General features: G+C 39.2%; 1 protein-coding gene across 1 annotated transcript; it reads right to left on the bottom strand.

The window, feature by feature from the left end:
* Positions 1-340: 340 nt before the first annotated feature.
* Positions 341-25,298, bottom strand: anxa3.S (annexin A3 S homeolog). Its single transcript, XM_018243465.2, has 13 exons — positions 25,152-25,298; positions 20,340-20,371; positions 13,757-13,844; positions 13,399-13,493; positions 11,900-12,013; positions 9,768-9,858; positions 7,468-7,547; positions 4,749-4,805; positions 4,052-4,145; positions 3,826-3,921; positions 2,646-2,704; positions 2,442-2,564; positions 341-1,584 (listed from the first exon to the last, which is right to left on the bottom strand). Exons 2-13 carry the CDS (start codon positions 20,352-20,354, stop codon positions 1,525-1,527), a joined length of 972 nt encoding a protein of 323 aa, XP_018098954.1. The 5' UTR covers positions 20,355-20,371; positions 25,152-25,298; the 3' UTR covers positions 341-1,524.
* Positions 25,299-25,728: the final 430 nt, after the last annotated feature.

Here is a 25,728-nt window from a genome sequence, read left to right as displayed (position 1 = left end):
TTTTGTGCATTGAAGCACAGAGCTGAAATGACTTTAGCAGTACAGCTGGCTGCAAACAGAACATCATTATGAACTCGGGCTGAGGAGAAAGCAGGACAAACAAAATGTTTAGCCATTTTAAACTGCAAGTAAATTATTTTTGTCACCATAGATTCCATTTAAAACACTCTTCCTCTCCTGCTGCTCTCAGAAAGGGTTTGTACACTAATCTCCTCAGTGCCCAGCTATAAGGGAGATTGCATGTAAAGAACAGAAGCAAAATGAGGATACTGATTGCACCATATGGAAAGGGGAAACAAGTAACAACTGGGTAATGGAGTAAGTACACAAAAAACTAGGCAAATATAAATTTGTATATTGATAAAGCATTGGGATCATCAAACTAGAATGGCAATTAGAGAAAAAGACGTCGCTGATAGTGTCACCCCCTGTGACAGCCAGTTAGCTTCACATCTTAAAGAACAAAAAGTGGAATCACTAAGGGGTGCCCTACAACTTGGCAAACAAAAGTGGTTCTAATTACTTCCTGCCCTGGTTCGGTGCTTTTCAAAATATGCACTGGGGCCTAGGGTACTTTGTCTTGATAGCCAACGTTGTCATATGATTGTGCCACAAAGCACTTGTGTAGACTTAAGCTGAGCATTACAGACATAAGGGAATAACTGCATAAGCAGGTCGATGTCTGGGACAATTCCCACTAGTAAAACACTGACATCATGGCTTTTCATTCCATTCAGAAAGGAAGAGTAGTTGCCATTTCTTCGTCTACTCTGGCAGATAAATGGTACATGTAGTAATCCAAGACTATTGGCACTTTTGGGTGCTTTGCCTGCAGTAGGTTATCATGCTAAAAACCCTACTGATATAATCATACATATTAAAATATTACAGTATGCAAAGGTTGGTTGTTTTGCTTTGTGTGTGAGCTATATTAAGGTAATCTGTCAATTTGCTACATTTCTCAGCAGCATAAAATGAATGCCAGCAACTAATGAGTTAGTTGTAACATTTGAGAAAGCACATGCCTGGCTTCCTGGGCTGCTAGTCTGAATTAACAATGAGAGGAAAATTAAAAGTTTAAAACTGTGAAAACATTAACATCTCAAAGGTTATCTCCCCCTTTAACAGTGATGGGGAACTACAGAAGCCGTCGGGGTACAAAATATACCAGTATCAATCCTCCTATTGTGTATAAACAGCTTTTGTCGCCCTACACTGATTTTATTATGTTAAAAATAAAAAAAAAAAGTCTTATTAAGCTACAGCACAGAAATATTTTGAAAATATATTGCATGCTAAGGATGCATAGGTGATGTACTTGCAGCTCACAGTCTGTACTGTAGTAGGGGTATAAACTGGATGTAGAAATTGGGCTTTGTCCCTATAACTGTAAAGGACATATTTCACAATATGCAAGAATAACAGCAATGAAATACAGTAAAGAACAAGTGTTAAGACTATATATTTTTGTTTTAAAATGCACGTTTGCATTGAAACATTTTCTTCTCGTATTCTTTTTTCCATTTAGTCATCTCCTCCACAGAGCTTTAAAAGTGCTGCCTCATAATTTCCTGAAGTGTCCGACTGCAAGAAAATGACATAGGAACAAATATGATCTAAATCTAAAGGAAGTCAAAGCTGTACATTGTAATCATAATGGACAACAATACAAAATATAGTTATGGGAAAGGGAAGCGATATCCTAAACATCTTTTGCCACTAAATATTATCCTGTTTCCTGCAGTTAGAGCAAATAAAACGAAGGGGGAATTTCACTGCATACAGTCAGGTTTCTTTTAAAAATAGTAGACATTTCTTAATTAAAGTATATCGGAGAAATGTGCGTTTTTCATTAAAGAAAATAAAAATGGGATTTTATTTTTTTTTGCCTTTACATCCCCTTTAAGGAATATCCCCCATTGTACACTAGCAAGCACTGACTAACCAAAGGCATACTTCACAACAACCAAGTAAATTCACAAAAGTAAATATTTTTAACATGTGTATGTATTAAAAAGCAACGAGAAAAACCTTGGGGCACATTTACTTAGGGTCGAATATCAAGGGTTAATTAACCCTCGATATTCAACTGTCGAAGTTAAATCCTTAGACTTCGAATATTGAAAGATTTGGCGCTATTCGTTCGATCGAAGGAATAATCGAACGATTTTCCTTCGATCACAAATTGGCTAGAAAGCCTATTAGGACCTTCCCCATATGCTAACATTGATGTTCGGTAGGTTTTAGGTGGCAAAGTAGGGGGTCGACAGTACTTAATTATCGAATAGGAACGATTTCTAGTTCGAATCGTTCGATTCGAAGTCTTGGTCGAAGTAGCCAAAAAAATACTTCGAAATTCAAAGTATTTTTTATTCTATTCCTTCACTCGAGCTAAGTAAATGTGCCCCCTTGTGTACAATTACCCTTACAACTAAAAATACCTTAATAGCAGAATGCAAGGAGTATCCAGTAAGCTTCTTATACTCTGTACGGATATCCAAAAGGTCAATTTCTGATCGAGTGACCATTATTCTAGTCAGAGTAAACTCATCTGTTCCTGCACCCTAAAATTAAAATACATGTTACGGTTTATATGTATAAAAAAAAGACATCGTTTATTAAAATCAAAGATGCTGTAAAATTACCTTGAGGGATTTGTGTAGCCTTTCAGCAAAAAATGCCGGCATGTTTCTTGCACATTTTACTGTAAAATGAACATACAATTTTAATTTCCTTTACAATGAAACAGAAGCAACATTTCATGAAAATATTTGTCTCTATGTTTAAATGCAACTTGATTCTGAAGAAACTGCTTATCTAAACTGTAACAATCAGAAGGTGTTAAAAGGAATTCAATCATTCCCAAATTTCCCTTAACCTTTTTTCACATTTTTTATGCACTTTTAATTCACCCAAGGCCACGAAGTACTAAACAGATTAAGTATTTATTTATTTATGTAGTTTGTATTTTATTATATTAAATACAGGAATGGGATCCATTAACCAAAAGGCCATTATCCAGAAAGCTCCTAATTACAGAAAGATCCAAATTACAAAAAAATCCATTATCTGGAAACCCCCAGGTACTGAGCATTCTAGATAACAGGTCCCATAACTGTATTTGAAAACTGCTTTGAATTAGTTTATTTTCATAGCTAATGATAATTGCTCTGCTAAATTTAAGTGTAACCTTACCTCTGCCAACGTGTTTTAATTGAACACTTACAGAAATCTTAAAGGGGACCTGTCACCCAAAAATATTATTAAAAATCCTATTTTATCACATTAGTCAAGCAAAATGAACTTTAACTACACTATATAAATTATTCGAATTTAGTTTCCTTCAGTCTGGGAATTCATAATTATAGCAAGCAGGCAGGAGCCATTTTGTGGACACTGTTATTAAGGCAAGTCTCATGTCATCTCAGAATCTTGTTTGTGCACCAGAATGGGGGACCTGATGTCCATCCCCATGCCCTGGCTACACAATTAAATGGTAAAGAGAACGGGGGAATATGTCGAGAGCAGTGGCATCTTAAAAGTGCTGAATGGAAAGTGAAAGTAATTGTCTGACCCGCCTCTATGCCCAGGGCATAGAGGAGTGGCAGACAATATTTGATTGACAGCTGAGATTTTTAAATGAGCTTACAACAGCTATGAATACTTTAATAAAAAATAGAAATTGGATTTCATGTTTAATTTGAAAAGGACTTTTATTATACAGATTTTTGTGTCTGGGTGACAGGTCCACTTTAAGTCCTAATATTCTCTAAGGTAAGTGGGATATTAACAGATTCCAAATTGTTCCCATTTTTAATAACCTACCTATGGCAATTAGCAAATCCTCAAGATGCCCAGACACCTCACTGTCTATGCTGTCTTCAATATCTTTGTTGCATACACTTTTGTAAGCATCGAATGCTGGGGAGGAAAAAATAAAAATTCATAAGCCATTGATCTTTAGACCGTTATAGAACCATAGAAGTAAAAACTTTTCTTTGCAATGTTAAAGACACCAATTTACAGTTTGGTTAGGCGAGTTTGCCCTTACTTAGCTTGAGTTGGGGAAAACTTCTCAGACATAGAACTTCAATGAACTTGTCTTCATCTGTGCCCCATTTTTTCTCACCAGCGTTATACAGAATCTAAAAACAAGAATTGTGCATGACAGGTAAGTTCCTGTTTATAGTTTAACAACAGAGTAGAAATGTCATACTGTATTTCCCATTTTAACACAAAGGACTTACATTATTGGAATAGATTGTATTGCATATGAATATAAGCTACCCTGCTGTATGTCTTTGGTAAAGCACAGATTTAAAATGCAACTAAAATGCTAAGGGCTACTGGAACATTTAAGAAAATAATGTCCTTTTTCAATATTGTCTTCTGAGGGCTAGTATATGGTATTATTCTTTTAAAATGCCCATAATACATTTATCTTTTTAGATCATTTTCATTATTTCTATCACTGATCAAAAAGTAAACTTTTGTCAAGATGTGCATGAAGAGATTTTAATGCAACATATAATGATGGAGTATATTCTCTTTTTGAACATTAGTCCAATGAATAGGGCTTTTTCTAGTATACTTTGTGCCTCTTATTTTAATTAGGACATCACTCAATGTTGCACTAAACAAGGCAAAATCTGAAATTGAAAGTAAAGTCAGTTACCACAGGATTCTGGACAACCTGAAGTCTAGATACCAGTGCCTCCAAGCTACAGGGCAGATCTAACTTTATTTACCTCTGCATCCTTTTTAGCAAGCTGTTCATCCACTTTTATACCTTCATCACGTCTGGCCTTCCAAATAAAATACAGAGAAGCAAAATAAATATACAGGGTTTGGCCACTAATTTTTCATATTCAGCAAGAATGCTTCTTTCTCACAAATCAAAATACAGGTATGGGATCAGTTATTCAGAAACACACTATCCAAAAAGCTCAGAATTACAGGAAGGCCGTCTCCCATAGACTCCATTTTATTCAAATAATTAGACATTTTAAAAAATTAATTTCTATTTCTCTGTAATAATAAAAGTCCCTTGTGATTTATCCCTCAGATATAATTAATCATTATTAGGAGCAAAACAAGCCTCCTGGGATTATTTAAAATTTAAATGATTTTTTAGTAGACTTAAGGTATAATAAGCCAAAATACAGAAAGATCTGTTATTCGAAAATCCTGAGAATTTTGAATAACAGGTTCCATACCTGTACCCTGAAATGCTGGAACCAATAAATGCAGCTCATAGAAGCACAAACACAGAAGGGCATGTAAAATGCTGGCAGAAATGTATTCAAATTAATCCATGGGAAAATATTTTCCTTAGTACATGTGCCTTCCTATCTTCCCTGCTTATCATCTACAGACAAGTTGCACACATTCAGATAAACCAATCCTCAAAAAATTGGGGTTAGTTTTTGACATCAAAGCTCAGGTGGGATTTATTTTAAATGTGTCCAGACAATGTACATTTGTGTTCAGAATAATAGCAGTCTGACGTCACTAACCTGGTCAATCACTGTTTTTGGTAGAAATTATATTTCTATGTGTCAAATAATTTACTATTAGGTGTAGTAGAGTAATAGAAAACCAACAGACCCAACGGTTATGCCATGCATGCTGTTGATTCTGTGTAATTGAATCATTAATTGAGGCTTGTTATTAATAGCAGTGTACAAAATAATAGCTTGTTCCAAATAATAATGTTCGAGTTCGATTCATTCAGTGAAAAACAGGTGTCAATTATGGCCCTTATTTAAGGAAAGAAAGCAGCAAATTGTTGTGCATGCTGGTTATAGTGCATTTCTCTCTGAAAATCTGAGTAAAATGGGTTGTTTCAGACATTGTTCAGACAACAGGGTAGTTTGATTTGGAATAGAATGAGCAGTGTTCCCAATGCATTTGTCTGTATGGAAATAAATGCTATAAGGATTTTGAGCTTTATTTGCTTTTTTTTTTTCTAAACACACTGCTATTATTCTGAACACAATCAGTGAGCTAGCAATACAGTCTAGAAAAAGAATTGGGAACATTGATGAAGGAGTTGAAATTAAAAAATGATGTGTTTAAGTCCATTATGGTAAGACTGTCTCCCATAGACTCCATTATAATGAAATAATCCAAATTTGTAAAAATTATTTCCTTTTTCTCTGTAACAAAACTAGGGATGCACCGAATCCACTATTTTGGGTTAGGCCGAACCCCGGAATCCTTTGCAAGGGTTCGGCCGAATACGGAACCAAATCCTAATTTGCATGTTATACAAAATTTGCATATGCAAATTAGGGGTGGAAAGGGGAAGACATTTTTTACTACCTTGGTTTGTGACAAAAAGTCACACAATTTCCCTCCACACCCCTAATTTGCATATGCAAATTCGGCTTCGGCCGGACAGAAGGATTTGGCCGAATCCTGCTGAAAAAGGAGGAATCACGAACCGGATCCTGGATTCGGTGCATCCCTAAATAAAACAGTACCTTGTACTTGATCCCAACTGAGATATAATGAATGCTTATTGAAGCAAAACCAGCCTATTGGGTTTATTTAATGTTTACATGATTTTCTAGTAGACTTAAGGTATGAAGATCCAAATTACAGAAAGACCCGTACTTGATCCTAACTAAGCTGCATAAATCCATTCTGGTGGCAAAACAATGCTATTGTGTTTAAATGTTTTAGTAGACCCAGATTACAGAAAGATCCTTTATCCAGAAAACCTCATGTCTGGAGCATTACGGATAATAGATACTTAAGAAAAAATGGGTGGATACCCTTATTCACTTCCAAATGCTAATATTATCCTGTTGGTTAATGCGGATGTCTGACACTTGTCAGAATTAATTACTTGCAAAAATGTATTGAAGAGAACAGTACACTGCTTGTAATAGATACTATACCTGTACAGGTACGAGACCTGTTATCCAGAATGCCTGAGAACTGGGGTTTTCCAGATAAGATACATCATCCACTAAAAACATGACACCCTAAAAAGTGGACCTTCATCCACTAGAAAATCATGTAAACATTAAATAAACCCAATAGACTGGTTTTGCTTCCAATAAGAATTAATTATATCTTAGTTTGGATCAAGTACAAGGTACTGATTACATTTTTAAAAATTGATCAAATGGATTCTACAGAAAATGGCCATTCCTTAATTTGGAGCTTTCTGGATAACTGTTTCCAGATAACAGATCCCATACCTGTACTAAATGTCTGGCATTTATGCAAGAAACTGTAGTCAAGCAACATTTGTGGCCCAAAGCTAAGAACAGGTTGCTAATGAATAGCACACTGCCAACATTAATTCATTAAATGACTTTGGAACATATTGTAACATGTACATCTGACTAGGCCAGAATGAAGTGAGAATTAGTTTTGAAAGCCTGATGTAGGCCATCCCACTATATTATGACCCCCCTGTCTGATTGTTTTACAGCGCTGATTAGATTCCCATACATTGGCTAAGAACAGCAGGGCTTTCCTGAAGTCGCCAGATGTTTCGGAACTGATTTCATCTCCAAGGCTTTTCCCATACACTGCAAAATTGAGAGTAGTACAATTAGATGTAATGTTGCAGAGTTCCACTGCAGCATATTTCAAAAGTCATGCCAACAAGGCAAATGCACATGCAACAACAAATGATGCTTAAACACAAATGCATGCTAAGTAAATATTTTGGTCTATTAAAAAAAAGCTGCAATTTTATCAAACTTAGCTAAGTCTAAATGGTCTAATAATCAAGAGCAACTGCTTTTGCTTGTTTTCAGTATTCCAACTTCTTTAGATTGCTAGTTGCAATGGGTTCCTGGACCCTGACAAACACTGCTTCTGTTACTGAATAACCTGTATAGTGGGCTGCACTATACAGGTTTTTTTTATATTTAAGTTAATCACATTTCTTTTTGCCAATACTCCTGTATAAATTGATCATAAACGGTGCCTAAATAAATTATTTGTTGAATTTACAGTATATTAAAACGTGAGACCCTAAAAAGAAAATTATTTTGTCAGGATACCATTGTATTTGCCATGTTTCCATTCTCCAGTAAACTTGTGCTTGATATAGGGGAATATTTGGAGACAGATTTCTTACAGGCTATGAAAAAAATCCAGGGAATTGTCCTTACAAATAAGGAAATCTCTAAAAACACCCATTATTTATTTGATTATTTCTTTTTAATACATTTTCTTTTGCTGATTACATTTTCACTTATTTGCATAAAATACATTTGTATCATAGGGGAAAATATTGTAGTGTGAGTAGATATGATATAACCACAAACATATTGTATACTTTATAGGAAATGCACATTGCCCATCCACAGGGCAGAAACTCATTATATTGGTGTAAGCAGCAAAATCTTGCAGGTACTCGCGGGTATGTGAATCGCTGCTGGGGAAACATACGTGACCCGAAGTTCCTTGCCAGTGAACCTCGGAAAGTAGTCACACATTGTATGTTTCCCTATTGCCAATTCTCTTGTTAGTCGGTGGAGAAGAAACAAGAGATGTTTTGTCATCTGCCCTTAAAAACTCTTTGGAGGGAATCAACTGGTCTACTTCCTAAGCTGTGGGGCAATAGAGAGAGAAAATTCTCAAAATGTTTGATTAAAGGATAAAACTTAACCTTTAGTCATAATTGTTAAAAATAGTATATCCAAAATTCTTCAATTAAAAGGAAATTAGGAGAGAAAAGCTGTCCCAACTCACAGGTCATCAGCTTATAGACGGGATATAAAAGGTCAGATTGAAACTGGATGATTGATCTCAGTTAGTGCAAACATGACCTCCATAGCATGCTGTACAGATAATAGTGAAATTATAGGGAGAGTCAGTGATGGGGAATGAGACTCTGTGCCAGTTATTATATCTAAGATTGCCAGATATGAATAAAGATTTATCTGGATAGATCTCAGATTAAGCTCGCTCTTATCAGTATATTGGTAACCGCATGAGCATCTTAGATCCTGCCCGTTAACCACCCCGCACAGCTCCCTCGATGAACACGTGATGCAAGGTGCTGTTACCGGAGAATAGTCTGGCTGCGTTGAATTCTGTCACCTAACGGTGCAAAAACTTCCCGCTTCCACCCACCCTTCGCTGTACGCGAGCTTTATCAAAGGCTAACCAAACCGTTATCCTTTGATAAAGCTCACGTACAGCGAGTGAAACGCGTGTCAGGTGCTTACAATTTTAATTCTATTAGGCAGGGAGACGGTGAATCCATAATTGGTCGGTGGATGGGCGGAAGGGAGGCACTATTAGCTGTACAGTATGCTCTTCCCTATCTGAGATCAGTCATCCAGTTCAATCTGACCTTTTATATCCCATCTTTATTCATATCTTTATGATATAGTAGGGGTGCAAAACTATGGGTCATGCTCTCTCTTTTTGGATTAATTTTGTTACCTTCCCACTGTTCTGTTGATAGGCTGCTTGGGGGAAAGGGAGGAGGTGGCATCCCTCCAATTACTAACTGTAACTGAAGTTTATCAGAGCATGTGTCACATGGCTGAGGGTACCTGGGAAAATGTTTGTAGGATTCTGCTGGAGAAGTGCTATTAACTCATGCATTTTGTAAAATAAACGTGTTTTTCCATTACAGAATCCCTTTGAGAGAATTTCAGTATCCATACGTCAGAGCACTACAGCTCCCAGCAGAGTTAAGGGGTGCTGTAAAATGCTTTAGTCATAATACTGAAGATAGCATCTAAAAGCTTTAAGCTCAGCTTGCCATAACGATATTAGACAAATACCTGTATAGTAGGCATCACCTATGTCTTTCATTTGTTTGCTGGTTCTTGATGCTAGGATTTCAGTTAAGATGCTTTCTGTTGTACCTGTGCCCTTATTTAGACAAAATAAAAATTCAGACATTAAATACATTTGATCACTGAAAATGCAGTTTTAGCCTTGCCAAAGAGAAGTACATTATTATTATTATGAGCTTTTATTTATATAAAATATTCCACAGAACTAGAGAAGGGAATAAACCACATATCTGCATAAAAACATGCATGCAAGTCTGGAAAACGAAAGAATTAGGCAAAAGGATGGACTTCAGGTTTTTGCAAAAACTGTAATGTTGTATGTACGGAAGAGGATGTGAAGAAGTAGGGCCGACAAACCCATGACTAAGTGCCCTAAGTGGATGTGAAACATGTAGGGTGGATGGAGATGCAAATATACATTTTTGAACTTTGTATAAATAAAATTATATTTTAACAAATTTTCTCTGGTCCTGTGGATCCGTTTGAGTGTCGGCCCTGCTTCTTCTTCACATCCTTTGCCATATTGCTCCCTAAAGCTGGGGGTCTGGGGCTGGTGCACCTGGACCACATTAACTATTTAGCGAGTCATTTACAATTTATTCTGGAGCACCGTGTTTCTCCCAACTATTGAAATAAATGTACGGAAGACCCTGTTTAAAAGTGTCAAACTGCCCAAATAAATTCTATACCACTATTGAGTTTAAGGTAAGGGAAAGGTTTAGTACTCTTTTAGAATCCCCATGGTACATGGAAATCCTTTGTACAAACATGGAATGGGTACCCAGGCACCCAAATCTGGCTGACCAACTTATGGGTTGATTTTGTTAGTTTAGAAGTGTAGCAGCGGAAGATAAATAGGACTAAGTACTCTAACTCAGAAGCCACCATAATTAGCAACCCGCAACTAAAATAGGGACACCAAGTTAGAGTGATAAAGGTAGATACTGTACTATATAATCCAAGTGAACCAACAGGTGCCTTGTGCAGTGGAAAAGAAATGTATTAACTGCGGTGAGTACAATTTTTGTTTGACAAGTTTTAACATGTACTGCCTTAAGGGAATAGTAACAGCAAAAAAAAAAAAAAAATGAAACTGTTTTAAGTTCAAATATAATGTACTGTTGCCCTGTTGGTAAAAGTTATTTGTTTGCTTTAAAAAGACTACTATAGTTAATGTAAACAAACCGCTTTGCAGCTATGGGGTCTGCCATTGAAGCTTAAAAAGGAGAAATGGCACAGGTTACTTAGTGGATAACAGATAAGCTCTGTAATAGAATACAATGGTATTCTGCAGAGTGCATCTGTTATCTGCTATGTAACCTGAGCCTTGTATGGCTGCCACCATGGCTACACAGCAGCTTGTTTATATAAACTACAGTAGTTTCTGAAGCAAACCAGTTTTACCAGCCCAGGGCAACACAACATTATATTTTCATTACATTAAAACACTTTCGTTCCTCTAATATATGCTCTGCTTCCCTGGTTATTCAGTAAAGCTTTTCTGAGTGTTTCAGCACAGGCGCCCAACACATCTCCAGTTTCAGAACAAAAACTTGTCCAGGAGCAAATATTTTGCAACCATCCTTCAAACCAGGTAAGAGGGCTAGCCCTGAGTGAACCCTAAACAATTTTAGACAGGAGAAGAAACAGTTAGGGAAAGAGTCTATAGCATTCTCTCCCTGAAGTGACTATTGATAGTTTCAAGAAGGGTTGGGTGCCTGTTCACAAAAATACAGGGCTACTTAAAATACCTTTAGTACTAAATTAATCCAGGAACTAGTCCAACTGCCATCCTGGCTTTTTCATATTTTTTTTTACTTTGTGTGGATCAACTAGCAGTTAGTCATTTTTATTTAGTAAATGACAAAAAAGATTGAACTTGATGGATATGTTTTACTATGGACAGCCATAATGTTACATCAGAATTGTTCTATGTGGCAGACATTGTCTTATGCTGTGTGTTAAGTACATTACAATTTTGTTATGTTTCTCATCATACTGATATTGCTTAAAGTCAACTGTCGGCATACTGGCAAGTGATATATAGATTTTTTATACATTCTTTTATTGGGAACCTGAGACTGAGATCACAAAGAATATATGCAAAGCAAACTTACTTTCATTGCTTTCTTCAGCTGCTTTGCATCAAAATAAGCTTGAGGCAATATTAGGGACACCATGATGTGTGCAAAATTGCCAGAAAGATCGCCTTTCAAATCATCTTTCAGCTCCTGCAAAATAAACTAGGCTGAAATACAGCATGGCAGATATTAAGCTTATTCTATGGACCTATTCTAAGAAGCTTAATATAATTTATACTTTTGGATAACTATTCTGCCTATTTCCAGTCTGCAATTGAAAAAATTGTGTGTCAGGGGTCAGTGACGACAACAAGCAAAAAAAACAGTTAACACTGTGGTTGCATTTTATTTTTAATTGTGTCTCTCTTTTCAAGTCACCTCATATTGATACTCCATTCCAAACTACTGCCGCGTTAGTTCTGTAATTTAGCCCTAGTGACCAGACAGCAGTTGAAACTCCAAGTTGCAGAGTTCCAGGACAAAACATGAAAGATAAAATAGTCTAACAGCAAAACTATTTTAAAATAATGCTCTTTATCTCAGAGTGCTTCTCTAATGAAAAAAATAATTAACAAGAAAAATCTTTATTAAACAGACATTTATAAAATAACTTATTAAAAGATAAAGTGAAACATAACTCAATAGCTAACATGAAGTCCATGCACCCTTTCTTTAAAGGAAAACTATACCCCCCAAACAATGTAGGTCTCTATAAAAAGATATTGCATAAAACAACTCATATGTAAAATCCTGCTTCATGTAAATGAACCATTTTCATAATAATTTACTTTTCTAGTAGTATGTGCCATTGGGTAATCATAAATAGAAAACAGCCATTTTAAAAAATAAGGGCCGCCCCCTGGGATCGTAGGATTCACTGTACTGTATGTTAGGTCACATGAGCCAATTAACAGACAGAGTTCTGTTTTTTGCTTCCACACTTCTTCCTGTTACAGTTAGAGTTGAAGTATTTCTGGTCAGGTGATCTCAGAGGCAGCACACAGACCATCCCGAAATGGTGGCTCAAGGCAAGAGATGTAAAAGGGCAATATTTACTTAAATATATATTCCAGTTTGGTAAGATTCTTTAATATGCCACTTAATATGATATGAACTATCTGTTGCTTAAGTGTTCATTTTGGGGGTATAGTTTTCCTTTAAGTAAACTAGACCTGGGGTAATATACTGCTAACCACAGCGATACTATTTCTTCTAGGCTGTCATATGCAATTAATCTGCAAAATGTTATTTATGTACCTAGATGTAGGCACTTAGGTGCTAGGTTGTATATAACTTGGGGCAAATTTATCAAAATGTGAGATTAAAGTTTCCCACAGAATAACTCACCCACTTTCTATTCAATCTTGGGTGATTTTTAAAATTTTAATTTATCATTTGGTGAAAGTTACAGTTCACCATTTGATTCTAAAAATCCCATAGAAATGAATAGATAGTGGGAAAGTTTTTTCTGTTATAATTTCATATTTTAATACATCTGTCCACATTTGAGGATTAAGAAATATTAAAAAAGCTACCTTCCCACAGGCTGCCTGATATTCCTTTACAATTAGCTGCCTCTGCGTGTTGGACCTCTGTGTCAGAATGTTGATTAACGAATCTTCATCAGTTCCTATTAAAGAAATAATAAAACATAAGCTTGGGCATTTCACCAAGATACAAACAAATGTAACCCTCCTAATATTTCACCACACCTACGTTAGTAACCATTTTCTCAACGTGGGATAATCCGTGCAAATTGAAACGCCTACTATACAAATATATACAGTAATGAAATGATATATTTAATGTGCACCATGACCCATCTAAAAAGTGAAAGTGGTTTTTTTATTGCTTTTTATTTCTGTGGTGACCAACCCTAATAAATCTACATACCCAATCCTTTGATTGCCTTTCGGATAGCATCAGCATCTCTGCCAGCACTGAAGCCTGGGAAATCTTTCACAGTTCCTCTGCTGCCTACCTGTTTGTAAAATAAAATCACAGAGGCATGCAATCTGATAAAGAATTATGAACTCAAAGAGTTACTCCACACCAAGATTATAAAAACATTTTATTTGTTTTTATTTGACTTTTTATTTTTATTTGAAGTGTAAAGTTTTACTTTTCACCTTCTAAGCCTCTCGAGGGGGAGGGGTCGCCGACTTTTTAGGGCAGAGTCACACGCTCGGATTCAGGGAGATTTCGTCGCCCGGAGATATATCACCTCTTCTTTAGTGCGACTAATCTCCCCGAACTGCCTCCCGCCAGCTAGAATTTAAATCGCAGACTGGATGGCACTCAGAGCGCTTTGTTTTCCAAAGTTGCCTGAACTTTCCTGCCTTTAATTTAACTCAGGGGTCCCTGCTGAGCAGAACCCCTGAGTTAAATTAAAGGCAGTTTAATGTGGATCAGTCTGCAGATAAAGTAGTTGTGGGACAAATCAGGTAGCGGTTAAAATGTGGCTGCAAATCTTGAGTGTCATTATACCTAATTAGACCCATCCATGTCTCTATTATACACATATTTTCTCCTTCCCTACTGCAAACTCAATGTCAGGCTTGGGGTGGTGCAAATACCAGAAAGGCTGGAGCACCAGTATAAACAAAGAGAAGAGCTAAAGGAATCCAGTACAGTATACGAAGAAGGCAGAAAATAAGTGAGAATTTACATCTAAACACTAAAAACAGCACCAGGAAATATAGAGGACTGGGCTACATTATAAATCATGCAAAATAAAATTGTTAAACTTTTTTTTTAAAATTAGTTCTCTAAGAATAATATGGCAAACTTAACACACTTATATCAGAAAAAGCCAAAAAAAAAATACAACCCCCCTGCAGATTTGGGAAATCAAATAATATACCTTTTCTTTATCAAGTTCTGCAATGTGGAGATTCACCCAGCTGCTAAAGTAAAGGCTAAAACCCTAGCTTGCAAATGTTCAATACTGTGAAACAGTGATGTTCAGACTGGCCTGACACCTGGGTGCAGTTGGGCATGTTTGGATGGACTTCCTCAATTTTTCCGGGTCACAAGCAGGTTTCGTGTTGAGCTTTTCCTTCTGCTTTCTCTACCCGCGAACTTAAAATGCTGGTTTCCGCCTCTGCCACAGTCCTGCCCTACCCCCTTTTGTGACTTTAAAACTGGGTCGGGCATGGATCTATAAATAAAGGGGACTGGGTTTGGTTTGGGTTGCGAGCGGGCATATTCGGGCCGGGTGCGATTCCAATGCCAATCTTTAGGTCCTGGACAGACACTGACTCCACTGCTCTCAGACTACATTTATAAGCAATGGAAAGAAGCAAATCTGCTCTCTTCCATAGCTCCATGTAACTGCACTGACAAGTACCTGTAAGAACGTACGCATGCGTCCTGTTCGGCGCAGACGCGGTAATGCGCGCCGGCGTGTGCGCCGAACAGGACGCATGCGTACGTTCTTACATTGACAGTATAACCAGGCCCAAGATGGATCCAGCTGAAGGGGCCTCTCCGTTTGCCGTCCTAACCCAGCAGCTGTCCTCTCTGACGCAAGCGGTCCGGGAGCTGCAAAGTGGATATGCTCAGTTACAGGAGCATATCAGATCTCATCCACCAGTGGCTCTCCCTTCCACTTCTGCTGCCACTCCTCCTGCGCCAACAGAGGTTCAAGTTATCACATCGGAGATCTCTGAACCCAAGGTGGCTTTTCCAGAGAAGTTTGCCGGAGACCGGAAGCTGTTTCGGAATTTCAGGAGCAACTGCAAGCTGCTGTTCTCTTTAAAGCCCCACACCTATCCTTCTGAGCAAACCCGGGTCGGGGTTATCATCTCTTTTCTCACGGGAGAACCACAGACCTGGGCCTTTCGTCTCATGGACCGCCACAGTCCAGTCTTGGCTACGGTGGATTCCTTTTTTGATGCAATGGCGGTCATTTTCGATGATCCCCACAGAGTCGCTACTGCTGAGGCTGCCTTACGTGCCCTGAAGCAAGGGGTCCGTCCTGCTGAGGACTATACGTTGGAGTTCCGGCAGTGGGCAGACGACACAGAATGGAACCCTGCCGCACTAAAGAACCAATACCGCTTCGGACTTTCTTCTGAGTTAAAGAACGAATTGGCCCGTACTGGCATTCCGGACAGTTTGGAAGACCTCATCCTCCTCGCCATTCAACTCGATCAGAGGCTCCGAGAGCGTAGAGAGGAAGAAAAGGCGGAGAAAGCGGGTCTTTCACCTCAGACCTGGATGTTACCATCCGCTCCTCCTCCGGTTCGGATGCCGTCCACCTTTCCTTCAGCCATGCCTCCACCTGTCTTCGCTACAGCCCCAGAGCCTATGCAGATTGGTGCTATTAAATCTGCTTTATCTCCGGAGGAACGCATCAGACGCCGCAGACTGAATCTTTGTCTTTACTGTGGTCAAGCAGGCCATCTGCTTCGGGGTTGTCCGGTCCGCCCAGCGGGTAAGAAGTTGCTCGAAAAAGACTTTACCCCCTGCCATGTTCCTGTGCCTCTCCTGACAGTCTCTTTGTCTTTACAGTGGGGAGACCAACAGGTAGAACTCCAAGCAATCCTTGACTCTGGGGCCAGCGGATGCTTTCTGGACAATAGAGTAGCACTACGGTTCCAGATTCCGCTCCAAGCTAAGAAGAATCCCGTAGCTCTCCGGGTGGCTGACGGGTCTCTGATTACCTCAGGCCCTGTGGTGCAAGAGACCGTCTCTCTTTTTGTTTTGCTGAATAAAGGGCATGCTGAAATGATGAACTTTGATGTGGTTTCTTCTCCTTCATTCCCCGTTATTCTGGGATTACCTTGGTTACAGAAGCACAACCCATCCATCAACTGGGCTACCGGTGAAGTAAAATTTCTTTCAAATTTCTGCTCTTCTCGTTGTATTTCTTCTTCAAAAAAGGTCTGTTTTTTATCCCCTACTTCGGAAATTCATGAACTTCTTCCTCAGGCTTATTGGGAGTTTTTGGACGTTTTCAATAAGAAAGGGGCTGACAAGTTACCCCCTCATCGCATTTATGATTGTCCTATTAATCTTCTTCCTGGGGCCCAGATTCCGTTTGGTCGAGTTTACCCTTTATCTGAGTCAGAACTTGTGGAACTTCGTTCTTATTTAGATGAAAATTTGGCTAAAGGATTCATTAGACAGTCTTCTTCTCCAGCAGGAGCTGGGATTTTCTTTGTCGAGAAGAAAGATCATTCATTAAGGCCGTGTATAGACTACCGGGATTTGAACAAGATCACAGTTAAGAATCGTTACCCACTTCCTCTTATTCCCGAACTATTTCAACGATTGGCGGAGGCTAAGATCTTTTCTAAATTGGATCTTCGGGGCGCTTACAATTTGGTCAGAATAAGAGATGGCGATGAATGGAAGACAGCCTTTCGTACTTGTTACGGGCATTTTGAATACCTGGTAATGCCCTTTGGCCTCTGCAACGCTCCTGCAACTTTTCAACATTTTGTTAACGACGTCTTCAGAGACTTCCTCGATATATTTGTCATCATTTATTTAGATGATATTCTTGTTTTTTCTAATTCTTTGGAAGAACACAGAGTTCATGTGAAGAAGGTTCTGGCCCGCCTACGCACTCATCAGTTATATGCTAAAGTTGAGAAATGTGTGTTTGAAAAATCATCTGTAGATTTTTTGGGGTTCTGTATTTCTCCTCAGGGTATCCAGATGGACTCAAGGAAGATTTCTGCAATTCTTAATTGGCCGATTCCGTCTTCTAAAAAGGCCGTTCAACGTTTTATCGGCTTTGCATATTTTTATAGAAAATTTATAAAAAAAAATTTCTCAAGTCTTCCTTCCAATCACTGAACTGACGCGCAGTAATCAAAAGTTTTGTTCGGTGGGTGCTGTGTTGTCTCAGAGAACTGGGTTTCAAGAGGATCTTCATCCTGTTGCCTTCTTTTCTCGTAAACTGGCCAAGAATGAGTGTAATTACGATGTGGCTGACCGTGAATTACTCGCTATCAAGCTGGCACTTGAAGAATGGAGGTACCTCCTCGAAGGGTCTAAACATCCGATTCTCATTTTTACTGATCACAGGAATCTGGAATATTTACGTTCAGCTAAACGGCTTAGACCCAGACAAGCAAGATGGGCGTTATTTTTCATGAGATTCAATTTTCATCTTACTTACCGACCTGGATCAAAAAACGTTAAAGCAGATGCTTTATCTCGAATGTTTTCTTCTGAAAACGAGGTTTCCCTGGCCCCTGAGACAATTCTAAATTCTAATAACTTTCTTCTGCTTCAATCAACCCTGGTGGATAGAATTAAAGACGCTTCTTTAAACATTTCTGAACCATCGTTACTGCCTAAGGAAGGTCTTCTTTTTCATCAAGGCAAAATTTTTGTCCCAGAATCAATGCGTTTGGAGGTTCTTAAAAATAGTCATGATTCTAAATTGGCAGGTCATCCAGGTATAAAGAAAACTATTGTCTTGGCCAAGAGATTATTTTGGTGGCCTGGGATGGCTAAGGACTGTTTTAAATTTGTTGCTTCATGTGAAATCTGTTCTAGATCTAAGGACTCTCACTCCAGGCCTATCGGTCTTCTTCAACCTCTGCCTGTGACTTCCCGTCCATGGGGATCAGTTTCTTTGGACTTCATTTCCGATTTACCACTGTCCTGTGATTGTTCCACCATTGTTGTTTTTGTTGATCGCTTAACCAAGATGGCACATTTTAAAGCTCTACCAAAACTTCCTTCCGCCTCTGCCGATACCTTCATTAAAGAAGTGGTAAGACTCCATGGCCTTCCGGATGAAGTAGTGTCGGATCGGGGACCACAATTTACATCTCAGTTCTGGAAATCATTGTGCAAAGCACTCAAGATTTCGGTGTCTCTTTCCTCTGCGTTTCATCCTCAGTCCAATGGCCAGACCGAGCGAACTAATCAAACTCTCGAGCAATACCTGAGGTGTTATTCTTCTTACCTCCAAGACGATTGGGTCAATCTTCTTTCCTTTTGCGGAATTTGCTTATAATAATTCCCATCACTCATCAATTAATCAGTCCCCTTTTTTCGCAAATTATGGTCTTCATCCAGTAACTTTTCCCTCTGCCATTGTTTCTGGTATTTTAGTTCCCGCTGTCAAGGACAGATTAACTTTTCTATCGAATAATTTCCAAAGGCTCCAAGAAAACATGAGGAAGGCGCAACAAAATTTCAAGACTTACGCTGATCGCAGGCGGAGAGGCGACCCAGAGTTCAAGGTGGGTGACCGTGTGTGGTTATCAACTGTTAACCTTAAGCTTTCTTGTCCCAGTAGGAAGTTGGGTCAACGTTTCCTGGGTCCTTTTTCTATCATCCGCCAAGTTAATCCTGTGGCCTTCCAGCTTAAACTTCCAGCATCCTGGAAAATACATCCTGTATTTCATGCTGCTCTTTTAAAACCGGTCTCGATGTTCCGATTTCCTGGGCGTTCGGCTCCTCCACCGCTTCCCGTGGTGGTTGACGGTCAAGAGGAATTTGAGGTGGAAGAGATTCTGGATTCCAGATTAAGAGGCAAACGGCTCCAGTACCTGGTGAGGTGGAAGGGTTATGGTCCGGAAGAAAATTCTTGGGAACCGGCATCCAACATCCACGCTCCTGAGTTGTTGGACAGATTTCATGGAACCTATCCTGGTAAGCCTGCTGGTTGTCGCGTCCTGAGGCCGCTCCTTGATGGGGGGCAATGTAAGAACGTACGCATGCGTCCTGTTCGGCGCGGTAATGCGTTACGAACCTCGCTGCCTGCCTTGACCTCGGACTTCTTGACTACGACCTTGCCTTATCCTCTGTACCGCGTTTGATAGTCTCATTGGCTACTCTCCACAACCCTGCTCCCTGTTCCATTCCAGGTGGGTAGTGGTTGTGTGAGGCGCTTGTGAGTTCGAAATCTTCAGCTCCAGCTCCTTCTCCGCCTGGATCACACCGGTAAGCCTGACAGTACCGCTGCTACATGAGTGCAGCTACACGAAGTGGAGCAGAGATAGGCCAAAAAAACATGAAAGTAGGCATTGTTGGGTGAATCTCCTCTCCATGTACCTGCAGTCAGTGGGAAGCTGCAGAAGAGAGCAGACCTGCTTCTCTCCTCCTGCCTACAAAACACAGGTGGAAAGCAGCGGAGCGAACGCTCTGTGTCCACAGAGGTGGGCTGATAAATTATATAAGCAATGGTACAAACAACATATTTAAAGGAACAAACTACATAAGCAAATATAGTACCTCATATGCATGTGTGAAAAAAAACAACCGATGCCAAATGTATATCTAAAAAGGAATTTAGCAGAGAAGAATGCAACATACTATATTTTTACACATCTGATAAAGGCAAGCCATTTTTTTACTGCACAAGTAATGTCCTTGTAATTAATTTAATACCCCTTGCAAAACTGACCAAATATGACAGGCCCCCAGCACACTTTAAAAAGCACAGAACCACCCACAGCTTATTGGAGCTGTACAGTGAGAAGTAAATAATTAGGTTTAGACTTACCCACACTGAAGCCATAGCAGTTTAAAGTGTGTCTGAAAAAAGAAAAATGTTTATCATTTGCAGTCAGAAGAAAACTTTCTTTAAAATTCAAAGGTACAGGCAGAAAATAAATAGCTGAAACTACCTAACAATAACCTAACAAAATATATATAAATCTTTCACTATGTCCAGGTTACTTTTTTATTAATGTTTTGACCCTTTATAAACCTCTACTGTACATTATTTAGGTACAAATTCACAAATATTCATAATATAAGACATGCGGGTCATACACTTACATTAAAAGACATTTTGCAGTTTGTTATTTTCTGCTATGCTATGTAATACAAATTTCAACAAGGATGCATTATCAGAATACATCATTCTTGATATAGCAGCAATGTGTAGCTTCTCCACTGCAAAATGAGGGGTTCATGGAACAATGTGGAAGTGAGCATATGTTAGACAACACAGAAGCCTTCCAAGCCTATACCTACCCCTTATGCCAACTATGTCCACCCCATTTCAAGACAGATCTCAGACTAAATACTTGAAGCTGATCCATAACTGGTCACGGCACATTCTGTTTTATTCCAATTACCTTTCATTGCCCTTACCTATGCATCCAGTAGCAAAGAAGACTCACTACATTCTATTTCTCTGCCCTTTTTGCTATCTTAATGCGTACATTTTTACTAATAAAATGGCAGAATTAAAATAAATTAGCATTATAAAAATAGTGGATGAAAATCACAGATTTTTTAATAAAAGTCTTGTAAGTAGCAGTAGTGCATGGGCAAATTATCAGGACTAGAATATGGTAGACAGGCACCTATCTAGAGTACAACAATCTTGGCAAAAGGAGGCGCACAATTGAGAAAATATTTTATTTTTTGAGAGTAACGTAACTGGAGGGGGGAGGGCCCTGGTACGGGATGTGCAGCCGGGCCCCCCGCTCCCGTACAAGATTATCTGACCGGAAATCGGACGATGCGGGCGTCCGATTTCTGGCCCTGGGGGTACGGGCCCTGGCCCAATCGCACCCCCTACTCTCCCGGTAGTTCCGCCACTGTTTTTTGTATGAAAAGCAGCACACTGACTGAGTGACTCTTTATTAGCCCAGCTCTTTGAATCAAAATTACTGTGTCCAAACGGAATGTGAGGATCTCCAAAAAATGCGAAAACAAATGTAAAAAGTAGAAAATTTATTAGGACATGATACCTTTCTACTTTTTACATTTGTTTTCGCATTTTTTGGAGATCCTCACATTCCGTTTGGACACAGTAATTTTGATTTTGCACCTTGGGACTGAGGTGAACTGTGAGTGTTTTCTCCTTCATTCTTTACTCTATTTGGTATTTTTTGATTTAAATATTTATTTATTTACTTCATTAAGTGGTACCACATTTATTCATTATGATGTGGCAGTAGCACAAACCTTGTTTCTACAGCTCTTTGTATCTCCTCATCCTTTCTGTGTCAGCTTCTCTGTATCCACTCACCACTAGGAATGGCAGATGTTTAACTTACCAATGCAGGAGGCATTTGCTTTTTCTGCTGAACTCTAGAGCTCCTGTCATAAAAAGCAACTGAACGCAGCAGACATGTTTTAGGGCTCTTACACACAGGCGTTTGCTTCTGCGTTTTTCAAACACACGCGGAGTGTGGAAAACACATATACTGCGTTCAAACACCTTTTTTTGCCGCAGCTAAGCACATTTTTTCCATCCTAAATGCAACCCTCTATTCTACTGATAGCTGAACGTGCATCAAGCGCAAGAAAATGCAGCATGCACATTCAAGCACAAACTGAGTAAAATGCAACTCAGAACGCTCATGAGGACAGCCTGGCAGAATATAATGGAATCAATTAGTGAATGTGTTTTTTCGTGCTCAAACCTGCGTTTTAACACGCGTCAAACACATAATGATGTTTGTAACAGTCCCTAAGGAGGTGCAGGGCGGGAACTAGGGGTAGGCACATGCCTACGGGAGGGGCACTAGACACATACTTAATCCTAGCGTCATGCACCAGTTCGAGTACCTGCGGAATACCCACAAAGCAGTCTGGTTCTGGGTAGAAAATCCCTGATTTCTTGACCATGTGGGTAGTCCACGGGTAACTCGCCTGGGTATCTGGCGAATGTACGAGACTGGTCCCACCGGCCCCTGTAGTGCTGTAGCCAATTTTTCGGTACCTTTCCGGAAGAATTGGAGCATGGGTGACGCCACTTCCAGTTTTGCGGCTCCTGACTCGGAAGGTAAGTTTAAATTATAGGGTCCGGGTCGGGTAGCGGCTTCGGGTAGGGGGATGTGGCAGGTGCGGATCAGGCACTAGTCCTTCCTCTACCTCATCCTACCCCAACCCCGGCCCCTTGACCCCTCCCCACTCCCCTTTCAAGCACATGGACCAGGCTTATGACATAACTGCAGGGGACACTCCTAACACACATATAACCATATTACAGTGTAAAAATGCTAATATCAGAACAACTCAAAGAACTCCAAGCAAGTTTACATAAAATTGTTTGGGAGGGTATGCCATTTTAATTATAGTGGAAATTCTAGCAATATGACCACAGTTGCTGCAAACACACAAAAAGGGGGCAGATCAATGCACACTCCCTGGCCCCATGTTTTACCAGTGACTAATTTTTTTCCAGCAAAATGTATTTCTAAAAACATGGGTTTTTGGAATTTTATGACATATATGTAAAAAGTATTGTTCTTGAACTTTTGTGTTTTTATTATCCTCAGCAACATCCAGTTTAACTCATATATAATAAGATGTACACATAGCGCAGCAATGTAAAATCTTTCCACTTGATGCCTTTCCTTCCACACAATCCCTGCCTAGGAGCCAGAGATTCTGAGCGAACATTCCTAACTGTAACAGTCTTCCTATCCTGTTCATGGTTTCAGCAGGATATGAAGCAAGATAGTTACCACACCTACACACACCCTGACTTTTCTCTAGCCTTTTTTAAAACTTCTTTTGCAATAGCATTCCTCTGTCATCTACAGGATATGTACACAACCCAACTTAACAACAATATAACTAGATCAAAGCTGGCGAAAAACCTTTTATGAAAATCACACTCTATTATTGTAAAGAATCAATAATATATGTCTGTGATTATAGCACACAAATATTTATAAGTAAAACCTACATTACTCATTCACTACACCTAAAAAAAACATAAATACCACATCACAAGAGTATTCTTTTAAAGGAAAACTATACCCCCCAAACAATGTAGGTCTCTATTAAAAGATACTGAGTAAAACAGCTCATGTGTAAAACCCTGCTTCATGTAAATGAACCATTATCATAATAATGTACTTTTTTAGTAGTATGTGCCATTGGGTAATCATAAATAGAAAATTGCCATTTTAAAAAATAAGGGCCGCCCCCTGAGATCGTAAGATTCACTGTGCACACATACAAACCACATGTAAGGTCACATGAGCCAATTAACAGACAGAGTTCTGCCTTTTGCTTCCTCACTTCTTCCTGTTACAGTTAGTGTTGTAGTATTTCTGGTCAGGTGATCTCTGAGGCAGCACAGATAGAGTCACGAAATGGTGGTTCAAGGCAAGAGATGTAAAAGGGCAATATTTATGTAAATATATATTCCAGTTTGGTAAGATTCTTTAATATGTCATTCAATTTGATATAAACTATCTGTTGCTTACGTATTCATTTTGGGGGTATAGTTTTCCTTTAACATGCAACAAAGAAAAGTTCTTTTTTTTTTTTACCAGAATGCAATTCTCAATTGTCTTAAAACTTGCAATTTCCATACGCTGGTGGACTACAGCTCAAATGTTAATTCATGTTGGAAGTTGTAGTTCAGTAACATCTAGGGACCCAAGGAAATACAGCTCTACTGTATTTATTACAATTAAAAATTAATTATCACTAATTGCAGACATTTTAGCTTGCATGGATTTTTCAGGGGCCTCCCACTTTTTAAGTTGGTAAGTAAGGAGTGGCTTACTAGTATTTTGTATTTCAGCTTTTTGTAACCTTTGTCTGGTCACTACATGGGCCAGTTCTGTACAGGATCCACCCATAGGCCTACGGATCAACACACAGGACAAGGTGTGCAGAACCCTGTATATTCAAGCTTTTGTAAATGAGCTTTGATGCTTGTTACGTGAAGCATTATGCACATACATTTCATTTATTTAAAGGTAAACCCATTATATCTAGAAGAGAGTCAGGTGCTGCCTGTCACCACTGTTTAGCCTGATACTTATTGCATAAGGCAATAGGAGTGCATCAGTGCATTCATTTTTCTGTGTGGACACGCGAACAGATTAAAAAGATTTTAAAGTTGGGTTCCCCAAGCTCTTGCAGTGACAAGTTGGCTAAATTGGCTTATAGCTAACCCCGGATTCTACAGCCCGATAGTTTAGTTTTACTCTAAGAGAAGTAGGTGGTGTGGAGGGAACAAAGGTAGTCCACACACTTCTAAATGAAAGAACCACAGGGCTCTGCTATGTACATTTATTGTCTCAGTTGTAAAGGCAATATAATGGCCAAGAAGATCACAAGGGCCACAGTAGACATGCCTAGTATTTTTATCATTACTCTACTATATAAGAAATGCAATCACTCTCCCATAGATACTGACACGATCCTACTAACTTCCGAACAAATACATGAACTAACAGCGCATATTACACCAGCCTTATGGCTTCCCTATCCGGCCTGTGTGCTCGGTGCGTCATGGTCACAGACCTAGTTTCCCAATAGCAGAATAAAGTTTGCGAAGACCGCGGAACACAAGAATTCCACTGAGCGAACCCACAGAGGAGGAACTCACCTAGCGGGACGTCAATAAGGAGGGGAACAGGACGAAGTAAGCGCAACAGCAGCAGCTCTTCTCTCCCAGCGCAGCAAAGACAATTACTCTAAACAAGCCGCGCCCTGGGCTTCAGCCACTTCCCATTAACTCTGTACAACTCAGTCCGCCAGCGCAGCAGCCTCTTAATCCACGGTGCGCGCACTGTCGATTATTAGGGATACTGTCATGGGAAAAAAATATTTCAAAATGAATCAGTTAAAAGTGCTGCTCCAGCAGAATTCTGCACTGAAATCCATTTCTCAAAATTGCAAACAGGTTTTTTTTATATTCAATTTTGAAATCTGACATGGGGCTAGACATATTGTCAATTTCCCAGCTGCCCCAAGTCATGTGAGTTGTACTTTGATAAACTTCTATCACTCTTTACTGCTGTACTGCAAGTTGGAGTGATATCACCCCCTTCCTCCCCCCCCCCCAGCAGCCAAACAAAAGAACAATGGGAAGGTAACCAGATAACAGCTCCCTAACACAAGATAACAGCTGCCTGGTAGATCTAAGAACAACACTCAATAGTAAAAACCCATGTCCCACTGAG

The sequence above is a fragment of the Xenopus laevis genome, chromosome 1S (genome assembly GCF_017654675.1).
Source record: "Xenopus laevis strain J_2021 chromosome 1S, Xenopus_laevis_v10.1, whole genome shotgun sequence".
Classification (NCBI taxonomy): Eukaryota; Metazoa; Chordata; class Amphibia; order Anura; family Pipidae; genus Xenopus; species Xenopus laevis.
The sequence above is the reverse complement of the archived record's forward strand: the minus strand, read 5'-3'. Positions and strand labels throughout refer to the sequence as shown.

Coding starts and splice junctions, on each gene's coding strand:
- anxa3.S (XM_018243465.2), bottom strand. Junction 4,806..7,467: donor CCCTGCTGTTCTTAGCCAAT/GTATGGGAATCT, acceptor TTTATTTGGAAG/GCCAGACGTGATGAAGGTAT. Junction 4,146..4,748: donor TTGCTAAAAAGGATGCAGAG/GTAAATAAAGTT, acceptor TCTTGTTTTTAG/ATTCTGTATAACGCTGGTGA.